The sequence below is a fragment of the Meriones unguiculatus genome, chromosome 1 (genome assembly GCF_030254825.1).
Source record: "Meriones unguiculatus strain TT.TT164.6M chromosome 1, Bangor_MerUng_6.1, whole genome shotgun sequence".
NCBI classification, from domain to species: domain Eukaryota; kingdom Metazoa; phylum Chordata; class Mammalia; order Rodentia; family Muridae; genus Meriones; species Meriones unguiculatus.
In genome coordinates this window covers 160,613,975-160,626,915 of record NC_083349.1, presented here as the reverse complement: position 1 = coordinate 160,626,915, position 12,941 = coordinate 160,613,975, and the positions used below count along the sequence as shown (strand labels likewise).

The window sequence follows — 12,941 nt, the reverse complement described above, 5'->3', positions numbered from 1 at the left end:
TGGGCAGGGAGAATATGTGAAAACGCCTGAGTCCTACAGTAGCTAGTCAAAGAAAATTTCCCTGATTCGTATGTGAAAAAGGCAAGACATATACATCAGATAACAAAAAATTAGGACAGGTAGAAGAGTGAAAGGGAAACAGGGCTCTAAAGAGACCTGCAGCTGAGAAATGGGTGTTTATTGCCTCGTGTTTCAACATCACAGCAACGTAACAGAAGGAGGACTTAGCGATGCAGTGTCTGTTAGTGTTCTGTGTCATTTTAATTCATTAATGACTAGGATGTATACGCTTATAAGATGCTATCTTAGAAGTTCAAGTGAGGTTTTAAGAAGGCACTATTTTACTTTTGTGTTTGAATAATCACATGAAGCTTGTCCCAATTCATGGATATGGAAATTGTAAATATTTTCAGGTGTCAACAAAGTGAGTGGCCTGGTTGAGACCATCCAGGAAAATGAAGGCAAACATTTCTGGCAAATTGAAATCAACAGCAATACATCAAATGAAGAACTGGTTGAAGTAGGTAAAATTGTTGTGAGCACAGACTGTGACCATATGTAGGGGTCTTGACTGGGTTCATTTTCTCTGCAAGTTAAACAAATGAAAAGGCAGGAAACATTGTGAGTATAATAATTAGCATCAAAGGAAATATCAGACAGAGCAGACAAATCAGCCAGAGAAGAAAGGCTCTTGTTAGGGGTGAGGGAGCATACACAACAAGGCACACAGAGACAAACGTCTGCAGAGCTGAGGGGCTCAGGAGCTGAAATCCAGCTTCTCATTTTGGGCTTAGGTGTGTCCAGGGTATTTGAGGGATCTTCCTCCCCTAATTTAGGGTTAGTCGGTTTGAACAAAGGCAGAGTGTCTAATAGACCCAAAGCTTTGGTGTAAACATGTACTGATCCATCCCTGAACTTTTTGGAGATCCATCACCAAAGTGTCTTACTGGCAGGAGAAGAAGGCCACTAGGCCTTTCTTTCAAGCTGACAGGCTTCTGTGTCAGGTCAAGAGAGTAAGGAGGAAGCAGCCACCTTAGAAGTTCACCATCATTATTACCTTGTTCCAGCCCTTCTTCCTATCTGCCCATCTGCCCGAGATTTATTTAATTCTAAAAACCTCAAAACCATATTTCAAATTTGAACATAAAGAGTGAAAACTATTTTAGGAATATTTTCTCAGGAATTTAATCTATGGCAGGATGAAATTCTCATCAGTGAACCTGGTGAGAGGTGGGCTCACAGAAGAATTTGATAATTTTAAAGTAATTGAAACCCTTCAGTTACCCTGAGCTTCTCTGGTCCATTAATCATGTTATTCTGAATATTTTGAATCAGGGAAAACCTACAAAGGCAGGGCTATTAGCATAGAAGTTTTCATTTATGGAGGAGCTCTAATAAACTCAACATAGGAAATCCTTAATGAAGCATCATTAATTCAAGTCATGGCACAGATTGGGAAGTAAAGTTTCTATCAGAATATATGTGAGATAACTTTCGTTGACTAAATTGAGTAAATAAAGTAAAGTAGACATTGGAGAGAAATATTTCAATGTAGTGATTGTGAGAAATCTCATTAGGAAATGATTCAGGCAAAAAACCTCATATAGTAAACTTTATAGGACAATCCCTGGGAATATGAAGAATGTAACAAGTTCTTCTGTCTTAAGGCGGAACTAAAGATTCCTGAGGAAATCCGCCGAGGGACAAAACCCTATGACTGTGAAGTATGTTTGGAAGCATTTTACCTGGAGTCACAGTATAGCACAAGTCAGAGATACCACACTTGTGAGAATCCATATGAATGTAAGGAATGTAGAGAAGCTTTCTATCCCAAGTCTGCCTTCAGTCCATGTCAGAGGCTTGAGAGAGGGGAGAAACCCCATGCGTGTATAGAATGTGGGAAAACCTTCTACTGCAAGTCACACCTCACCGTGCATCAGAGGACTCACACAGGCGAGAAGCCCTATGAATGTACGCAGTGCACGAAAGCTTTCTACAGCAAGTCGCAACTCAATGTCCATCTGAGGATTCATACAGGTGAGAAGCCTTATGAGTGTAAAGAGTGCAGGAAGGCTTTCTACCGGAATTCTGACCTCACTGTGCATCAGAGAACTCACACAGGCGAGAAGCCCTATGAATGTAAAGTATGCAGTAAAGCTTTCTACTGCAACTCACAGCTCACGGTGCATCACAGGACTCACACAGGCGAGAAGCCCTATGAATGTCAAGTATGCAGCAAGGCTTTCTACTGCAAGTCACAGCTCGCCGTGCACCACAGGACTCACACAGGCGAGAAGCCTTATCAATGTAAAGAATGCAGGAAGGCATTCCAGTGCAGGTCTGACCTCACGCGACATCAGAGAACTCACACTGGTGAGAGACCATATGAATGTAATGAGTGCAGGAAGGCTTTCTACCGCAAGTCAGACCTCACTGTGCATCAGAGGACTCACACAGGCGAGAAGCCCTACGAGTGTAAAGAATGCAGGAAAGCTTTCTACTGCAACTCACAGCTCACAGTGCATCAAAGGCAACACACAGGGGAGAAGCCTTACGAATGTAAAGACTGTGGGAAAGCCTTTCAGTGCAAGTATGAACTCACTCGCCATCAGAGAACACACACAGGTGAGAAACCTTATGTATGTATAGAATGCAAAAAAGGCTTCTACACCAAGTCAGATCTCACTCGCCATCTAAAAACTCACGCAGGTGACAAACCCTGATCTATAGCATACAGCAAAGCCTAACACAGTAAGTCAGTTCTGATGTGGCATCAGAGAATGCGTGTAAAGACTTTTTACCATAAATTGAAACTTATTGTCAGAGAATTCATACTCATGCAAGAAACCATGAATGTAAGAAAGCACTCTACTTCAGCTCATCTCCGTGTGCAGACCGATATGGTCAAATCTCATTTAACATCATGTAGATATAGGTGAATTACCCTTTGAATATAAAGAATACTAGCACACTTTGTTTTTAAACCATAAAGTGCATTCAGTGGGCAGGAAAGCTCATATATATAACACAGAAAACTTTGATACCTAAGTCAGGCCTCAGTCTACATTAAAAAGAAAAGTCAAATGTATGGTTGTATACCTCAGATGATTTAGCCAGGTACTGCTTTTCATCCTGACGCGTTTGGGTGATCTTGGAAGAGCTTCACTTGGACCTGCTGTTTAACAGCATAGGAAGACACCAAATCAAAAGACTGGGGAAAGCTAGGCACGGTGGTGCCCACCTTTACCGCTAGCACTCAGGAGGCAGCATCGTGTGGAGCAGTGTAAGTCTGAGGCTAACCTGTTCAACAGAGTATGTTCTGGGCCAGCTAGAGACCACAGTGAAATCTGTCACAGAAACAGTGAGAAAATCTTCAATGGCAGTAAAACCCACATGGTTTTTAAATCATAAAGTAAAGAATGTCAGAAACTTTAAAATAGTTCTTGAAACTCAACTGACATCAGAAACACAACAAAAAGATAATAAAGCAGAAGAGTGGAATCCGGGAGTGTAGGTGCCACCTTTCATCATTGGTATAATAATTTCAGGATTCACCCATCGACACACATACTAGAACAGATTCTAGAGGCTTCACTCACATTAGCAATCACGACATCAATTATGAAGGTGAGAACATGTTTGGATTTTAAAAATGAGATGAGCTAGGGTGTGACTATCACGTGCTTGTGAAGCAGATGCATTTCCTCTTCTCTTGTATTTCAGAGTCCGTGCGTATCACCTGGATTTTCAGCATTCGTGCTCATGAATCAGTCTTTAGAAAGTATAAACAATCGTGAAGAAGTTGCAAAAAGTTGATCATGCCTTTTTGAGCACTATCAGTGAAATCATATCTTTTTTTTTTAGTGAGACAAGGTCTAGATCTACAGGCCAGGCTGACTTTGAATTCTTTGTTTTGTAGGCAGTTCTCATTTTTATGGTCACACTGCATCATGCTCTTGAGAGAATTAGAGTAATGGTCTTCCATGCAACCATGTATTTCTTAAATGTGTAACATTTTTCCCGTTTTTAAATTTTCAAAAATTTCAACATTTTTACACATCGTAAATTTTGGGGAGAAAAATTCTGTTTATGTAACTTGCATGTCAATTTCCAGGTGGAATTGTTTGACATGCCACTGGAAATGAAGCATTCAACTGTATACCACTAAATAAACACAGTGATGTTTCCAGCCTTAAGCTTTTTCTTTGGGCACTTCCTGTTCTCCTGACTAGTTTGGTAGGCGTTAGTGAATGCAGCAGCCAGAGAGCAGCAATGCTGATAAACATCTACCAGCGCACGGCTACTTCTCACAACGTGTATTTGTTTCTGTATGTTAGTATTTTGTGTTAAAATTTTGTATGCAGAACACTCAGCATGACAGTGTATGTATCATTTGTATAAGAAATGATAATGGGAGAAAATGGAAGTGGTGGGATACATTCCTTTGTAGGTGTGTAGTCTTGATTGGAATCTTCACTATACATAAGTGAGACAGACAGATAGATAGATATTGTGTCTTATTCTATTCATTATCTTTCTGTCACTCTACGTAGCAAACAGAAACAAATTAAGGATTGAAGTAATTATTTTGGATTGTGGTTTCAAAGGATTTTGTTACTTTTCCCCAGACCAATATGAACAACATTATGGTGACAGGTGATTGTAAAAGAAGATTTTGCTGATATCATAACAAGAAATGGACCAAAGAACCGACTATGTACCTATTACATCTTCCAAAACATGACCCTAATTACATAATTCAACTAGACTCTACCTCCCAAAGTTTGTGTCACCTCCAAAAACAGTGCTCAAATTTAATTTCATGTTCTGTAGGAAAAATACACCAAAATACACGCTGGGCAGTGGTGGTTCGTGCTTTAAATCCCAGCACTTGGGAAAAAGAGGCAGATAGATCTTTTTGATTTCGAGGCCAGCCTGGTCTATATATTGAGTCTCCCTCCTCTCCCAAATCCACATCCCTTCCTGCTCTCTCATTAGAAAACAATCCATCTTTTTAAAAGAAAAAAAGAGCTGGGCAGTGGTGGTCCCAGCACTTAGGAGGGAGATGCAGGTGGATCTCTGAGTTTGAGGTCAGCCTGGTTTACAGAATGAGTTCTAGGACAGCCAGGGCTACGCAGGGAAACCCTGTCAAAAAAGGGGGGGAATAAAAAGTTAAAATAAAATCACACAAACCTGAAATAGGACAACAAATGAGCAGAAAAAACAAAGATCCAAAAAAAAGAGCACATATAGCTGTCTACACCCACCCCCACCCCCCACACACACACTGACCCTGCAGAAACCCCCTAAAAACAAAAAAAGCAAAACCCATAATATACAAGCAACAGACCTATAGGGTAAGAGGGATGGGGGGATGGAGCATTTTAATATAGAAATGTGGAAATAAGGGACATGATTGTTTCCAGCTGCCGACTTAAGTTAAAGTTCTTGACATCAGCAGTTTTCGTTTCATCCTGCTAAACGGAGGCCTGTTCTGCAGTCCTGTCCCCTTTGTTCCTTATAAAGATAAACATAGGCTTACCTAGTGTTACACTCTGAAGACTATATACATTTTCTTTCCTAGTATGGACCTCTCAGGGCATGCCTCGAGCAAAAGTGGTTAAATGTCATAGGTTGATGTAAAAGCTTAAAAATGGTCAATTCTGGCCCTGAGTGACATTACATGGCACGCATATGTGCGTGTGTGTGACATGGTCCCTGACGTCATTAGGTGTGATAACTTAACTGATTTATCTTAATTTAATCTTTACCTCTATATCATACCACTGTTTTCTCTACTGCCTTTCAGGACTGTGTGAGTATGTGTGTTGATGTAAAGGTATGATTCCTTAACAAGTGTGAGAATAGTTCCAAAAAGAAAGGCACAGCAGAGATTACCGGTTGGAACATCTTTGTGTATACATGTCAGCAGTTGAATAGTGCTCCCTCACGTGAAATGTCTGACATGTCAAGGAAGACAGTAGGGGTTGAAGGTCTAGTAACCTCCTGTGTTAGTTACTTTTCTGTTGCTGTTATGAAATGCCATGACCAAGGCAGTTCAGAGAAGAAATTGTTTATTTTGGCTTATAGTTACAAAGACCTAGAGTCTGTTATGTCAGGATGGAGAGAGCCATCATTGCAGCCAGAATGGGATGCTGAACTATCACATCTTCTACTGTAGGTATGAAGCAGGGAGAAAACTGGAAATTCCGAGACTCTTTAAACTCTCAAACCTGCCTCCATTGATAGGCTTCAACTATGCCACATTTCCTACCGCATTCCCCAACCAGCTCCACTAACTGGGGACAAAGTGTTCAAATACATGAGCCTTTGGAGAACATTCTCATTCAAACCACTACACCTCTATTGCATAAATTTTACTGCTTGAGGACACATAGCAAGTGCATTAGCAGGGAGGGGAACAGCAACCCACCCACAAAAACTTGGACCCCAAATTTCCCTGCCTACAAGACGTGCAGAGATAAAGATAGAGTAGATAGAAGAGATTGAGGGAATGTCCAACCAATGCCTGGCCCAACCAAAGACCTACCTTACCGGAGAGAGCCAGCCCCTGACACTATGAACGATACTCTGCTAAGCTTGAAGACAGGAGCCCAACAGAGTTGTCCTCTGAGAGGCTCTACCCAGAAGCACCTCAAAACAGATGCTGAAACCCACACTTGCACTTGGAAATGCATCAGGGTGGCAGAGCAGGCAGCAGGCAAACACTGAGTATATATTAAAAATATTCTTGGTAAATAAAGTTTGTGTTGAAAATTACTGTAGAATAATGAAATACACAGTTAATTTTGAAAGTCTGTTCATATTTTTATGAAAAGTAAACTTCAGAAGCTCTTAGTTCTTTCTGAGAAAAGTAAATGAATAGAATGAACACGTTTATTTCCGAGACAATAAAACTCATTAAATGCTACTGGATGTAAATTTCATGGCCTCTTCAACCTTAAAAATGTCTTTTTTTTTTTACATTGAAAAAAATGTATTTTTGCTTACAGTATGTTTGGATTGTGGTATCCCCTTCCCCAGGCGATCCCCATCTTTTCTTTCTCATTAGAAAACAAACGTTTATAAATGTGCTATCATTTGTTTTAAAGAGCACAAAAATTTTTTTAAAGAAAATAATAAAATAACAAACCTAAATAGGAAAAAAAAAAAACCAAAATGAACAAATGTGCAGACATGTATTGGCACATGCAGAAATCCCCTGAAACCACAATATGTAAACAACAAACCTGTATGTTGGTATAATGTTCTTTGAAATGTATACACCTTACCCTTGTTCATTCAAATGCTGATTTCTCACCCACCCACCCCATACACTCTCTGGTTTCAATCTGGATATTGCACTGTGATACTTATTCTAAGCATCCTGTCTCAACTTTGTGTAAACAGGCCAAAATAAAGCAACTAGCCACAATGTTGAGCAGGGAAAGGAAGTAGGTGAGAGAGGGGAGGAGCCAGAGGACAGGAAAGAGTGGGAAGAGAAAGGGTGAGAGAGAGGGAGGAGAGCAGAGCTGGAGGACAGATCTTGGAACTACATGGAGAATGAACCAGACCTAAGATTTCACAAAAAAGCAAGTATAATGGGTAAAATCTAAATGTTAGGAAACTATGAGGGCTTGGAGGCTTAAGAGGGAGTAATTATTGCCCAACATTGTGTTCTAAGTTAAATAAATAAACCCAGTCTCTGTGTGGTGATTTGGTTATACAGCTGTTTAGGATTAACAGCAGCATTACTAAAAGACAATTAATAGTAAGTCTTAAATACAACACCTGTAAGGTAAGGGACACAAAAACCCCTCCAAAATTATCATGGAGTTGTTTTATGATGGTCATCTACAGAACTGAAGCAGTAACTCCTAGCACAACACCAAGTAAGAGACAATCACACAGAGACGAAGTAAAACCCAAAACCTGGCTTTTCTCGGACTTCTCTGCCACAGAAGTTCCAGAAAGGCTGAAACTGAATCCACTCCAGCTTCCCTGCTACAGAAGTTCTGGAGGGGTAAACTGATTACTGATGAGAGGTGAGGTCACCTGAGGCAAGGTGACCTTTTACATAATCACAATTGCCATTCTTCTAAACTACATCTGGAACATTGGGGAGAATTCTCCCAACCGATTCTCATTAATTATTGCCAGGGAGATTGTCTCTGTTTTCTACCAAGTATTTATTCTGTGACATTTCCTGGAGGCTGTTGCTAGGAAAGTTAACTTTGTTTTTTGCCAAGTGCATATTCTGTGATATGTCCTGGTACCTGAGTTCAGCTCCTGGTCAAGAAAGCTCCTCATTTCAAAATGGAGTCACCCAGGCTAACTTAAACTCTTCACCAGAGGTTATGAAGCCACAGGATTCTGGAGGCAGTTCCAACAAACAAGCTGTGCAATGAGAGCCCCAGGCCCATCCCCTAGAGACCCATTCCCCGCCCCCAAAACATTGCCAGTCATAAAACAACAACAAAACCCTGACTGACTCGAAGATACAGACGCTGGTGAGCACAACCAGACCTTAAGCTTTTGAGGCTAAGAACTCACTGCTGAAAAACTGTGGTTTTCAATGCCAAGGAGCAATGTTTCTAGCCTTCAAAGTTGGTGGCACAAAGGAAGATCCACCTTGGGTATTCATAATCTATCGAAGTAGGTGAAAACAAACACACAAACCCTCAGCCAGTTGCTTTCATTAGAGGCTGTGGTCCAGTCCACTAAACAATCAGCTTCTCTCATTTTTTCTCACTTCATTCACGACATGTGCGTCATGTTTGCTTGTATCCCATCAGGGGTCCCTCTTTGGGTTGAAATAAAATCGTTTATTCTGTGTATCTTTTCACTGAGTCTCACTCTCCCGCTTCTCTGACCCCCTAGGGGTCTGTGTGTCAGGAGAGGACGCGTCATCTGAGGGAAAAGAACCAGGCGTTGGAAGCTCTCCGACGCCTCACACATGATTTCCCTGTCCGTGACTGTCTGATCCTCCGAACTCCTCAGCCCGTTCTATTCTCTATAGTGTGAGGAACACAGAAATGCTTTATTTGAGCAAGGATGGGGCTAGAACAGTGGCTCAGCAGTTAAAGAGCCCTGACTGTCTTTCAAAGGACACACACTGTCACATGTGTGCATGCACACACACACACACTCACATTTTAAAACAAAGTGAGATGTTTGCATATATGTCTTTTCTTCATAGTAACCTGCAATAGGTTTGGCAATCCTCAGTCACCCGGAAGTGCCCAGGAAGACGAGGGCCACTGGTGGTAGGTATAGTCTGGGAGGCACTGTCCCTAGCCCTCCCTGGGACCTTAGGCCAGAATTTCTGACTAAGGACTAAATTTACTTATCTGTGCATACCTTTTTTTTTTTTTTTTTTTTTTGGCAAATTAAAGAGACTTCATTTATTCCCTCCACACTCATAGGTCTCTCTGCGACAGAAAACCTTTGCCCAAACGCTTTCCAGTTGGAGATCATAGGGACGCTGGCTGACACTGAGTTTTCTTGTGCTGTTGCCTGTGCTGCCCCCTTTAGAAATGGAAACCCAGGCAGCTCCTATAGTCCAGGCTCATCACCTTTCAAGTACATTCTTCACTTCCCCCTCTGAGCACAAAGGCTCCCCTAAATTTCAGATGCCGGGACAGGGAGGCTTATTGAGCAGGGGCACAGTGGTTATTGCAAGTAAGGAATCAAGTCAGACCAAGCAGGATGAATCAGCAGAAAACATTGCTCAGAGACAAGGGCTGTAGTCAGAGAAGCTGCACTGGCTGTAATCCCAGCACTGAAACAGGAGGAGGGAAGTTTGAGGTTGAAAGACCAAAAGATCGAAAATCAGCAGCTATTATTAATTAAGGCCTGAACTAGGTGGGTGGGGAAGTCCAGTAATGCCCTGAGGGGAAGAACCGCCTTACTGCATTCTTTTCCCACCCACTAGAGATACAGTTGCTAGGAAACTGGCCCATCCCCCTTGGGAGGGACACCAGGTCATTAATGGTCTGGGGACCTTCCTATAGCCAATCAATTAAAAATGCAGCATTTTGACCAATAGATGCTTGCCAGGCAGGAATTGCCCCTGCCTTGGGCATGCTGGAAGGGACCAGAATCTATATATCACCCAACTAACCTGGGCACGGCCCACTCAGCTCCCACCACTTCAGCAGTAGGGGTTGTGGGCCCAAGCTGCAGCTTGTAATTTACAATAAAAAGAACCTCATGAATTTACAGCGGAGTCTGTTTATTCCTGGTCTTTTGGGGTTCATGAACTGGGCAGAACATGGTCAGCATAGGCTTGGTAATGAGCCTTGTTTCAAACCAGAGAGATGAAATTGCTTATGTCCATTCTTCCAAAGAAAACCAGAAGACAAGAGATTTTTTAAAAAATATTTTTTATTAATTACTATTTATTACAATTTATTCACTTTGTATCCTGGCTGTGGCCCCCTCCCTCAGTCTCCTCCCAATACCATCCTCTTCTCCCCCTATGCCCCTCTCCTAGTCCACGGATAGGGGAGGTCCTTTTCCCCTTCCATCTGACCCTAGCCTATCAGGACTGGCTGCATTGTCTTCCTCTGAGGCCTGGCAGGGCTGCACCCGCTATGGGGAGATGGTCAGAGAGCCTGAAGAGATTTTTAAAACCAGCTCCTGAGCGCTGGAGAGATGGCTCAGCAGTTAAGAACACTGTTTTGCTCTTCCTGAGTTCAGTTCCCAGCAACCACATGTTGGCTCACAACCATCTGTACAGTGGTCTGATGCCCTCTTCTGGTATGCAGGTGTACATGCGGATAGAGCACTCACACACTGTAAAGAAATTTTAATTTAATTTTAATTTTTCATGGCGCCTGACACTAGCTAAACACGTCCACGCCTCGTCCCTGTTTATCTAATTCACGCTTGTTTCACATTCAGACATATTCCACTGCAAGACTGCGGCATTAAACCAGCAAGCGCAGAAATGGAACCGGCCTGGCAGAAAATAGCCTCTCAGTTTTTTGTTTTGTTTTGTTTTTCAACATTCTGTTAGCTCATTTGACAGTGGAGTTTGTGTAGCTGGGGGAAAATCCACATCATTTGTTATAAAAAAAAATTTAAATTTGTTCACTTACACTCTATTTACCAAGAATGATTAAGACTTAAAATACTTAACCCTTGATCATGTATAGTGTTGAACAATGCTGCAGATTCTTAAACTTTATCTCAAGTACGTTTATCGCATACTAAATGAACATCTATTTTTATGAATCATAAAGATGACTTTTACAAAGACATTCTTAACCAATCTGCCTCCATCTTAGGCTTGAAAGCCATTTTACACTAAAGACAACCTAGGTTCATTCCCGTTTATGATTGAACCTGTTTCTCAAGGATTGCCCTCTCCCCGCCTGTAACCTTAACTACAAACATTTTGTACTGCCTGTCCCAGGAAAGGCAGTCACGCCTTTGTTTCAAAAGGTTGTAGTGGCCGTGTTCTTGTGACCAGCACGCCACAGAGGGCACCAGATCTCATTATAAATGGATGTGAGCCACCGTGTGCTTGCTGGGGATTGAACTCAGGACCTCTGGAAGAGCAACTGGTGTCCTTAACCTCTGAGCCATCTCTCCAGCCTCTTGTGACTTTTGTTTGTGCTCAAGTTCCGCTTCTGTAACCCTGCCTGTTTGCGTGCCAAGTCCCCCATTTGTAAGCCTGACCGCTAAACCCCCAACCTTCCCCGTGTCCAATGCTGATCTTCTGAACCCTGCCTTTAGGGACAGACAGCCAGCGCACGTGAATAAAAAAAGCTTGCTTTAATTGATTTGGCCCTGATGATTTGGGTCAGTGGGCGTTCTCCTCGGATCTGTGGGATTAACAGTGGCCTACACCTTTTAGGCCATCATGTATAATCTTAATGCATGTATAATCTTATATAATACATGTATAATCTTAACTGGAAGGTTCCATGTGTATATGAGATTGGGGCTGGTTTCGCCACAGGAAGTCCTGCCTTAAAATACCTGCAGTCAAGAACTTGTCGATCTTTTCAAATTCACCTATGACTGGTGACCTTTACTGTCGCTTAGGATCTGAGAAGGAGGGACAGGAAGCCCTGTCTCCGAGGCTTTGGGGGCAGGGGGAGATGAGGGATGTCCAATCAGACACACAGACAGAGAGTAAGGGCGGGCTTCCAGTCCTGTGACCTCCACCTGGCCACCGGCGCCACCCGAGCCGTCCGCTCTCCACCCTGCGCCCTGTCCGCGTGTGTGCGCTCTGAGCCCTCAAGTCCCGGGAAGGTCTGCGTCTCGCCTCGTCACCCTTTTCCCGCTTGAGAACCGCAACGAGGACTCCGGGGGTCCAGGAATCCTGAAATGGTGCGTCGGTGGCAGGTGCCCCGCTGTGGAGCGCGGCCTGGACGGGCTCCGGCCCCGGGCGTGTGCGTCCCTGGTCCCGGGCGCGTGTCGTGCTGGGCGGGAAGGCTGTAACCTGGCCCTTGGCTCTCCGTTGTCTGTGCCCCTGGGTCCCCCGATCTCTGCCTCCGAGGGCTCCCGCCGTCCGGTTCCCGAGATTCCACATCTGCGGTTGGGGTGTTCAGCCTGGGGCCCGGACGATCCTGGCCCTGGGACGTCAGGCTCTATTCCGTCCCCCAGGGCCCTAGAACCCCGTCTGTGTTGGGATCCTTCCATTAGCGGGTTTTGGCGCTGGTCTTCCGCTCTCTCGTGAGACAAACCAAACGCTGTAAGACCGTAGGACACATGCACAGACTAGCACGCCCCCGCCTCCCCATTCCGTTCCAAAAGCTGAAGACTTGGGTTGAAGAGAAACGTGTCGTTTCAGGGGTTGGTGTCGTTCGAGGACGTGGCCGTGCGCTTCACCTGGGAGGAGTGGCAGGAGCTGAGCGCGGCCCAGAGGAGCCTCTACAGGGACGTGATGCTGGAGAACTACCGCAGCCTTCTCTTCCTGGGTGAGGCCG

At 43.5% G+C, this 12,941-nt stretch overlaps 1 protein-coding gene across 1 annotated transcript in view; it reads left to right on the top strand.

Annotated features, from left to right (window-relative positions):
* LOC110552451 (zinc finger protein 420-like) overlaps positions 1-12,941 on the top strand; it is a 51,282-nt gene that overhangs the window by 25,961 nt on the left and 12,380 nt on the right. The window contains exons 8-11 of the mRNA XM_060383107.1: positions 414-520; positions 1,668-2,717; positions 12,302-12,526; positions 12,806-12,932. Of these exons, the coding sequence (XP_060239090.1) occupies positions 414-520; positions 1,668-2,717; positions 12,302-12,526; positions 12,806-12,932 (1,509 nt within the window). The remainder of the gene's footprint in view (positions 1-413; positions 521-1,667; positions 2,718-12,301; positions 12,527-12,805; positions 12,933-12,941) is intronic.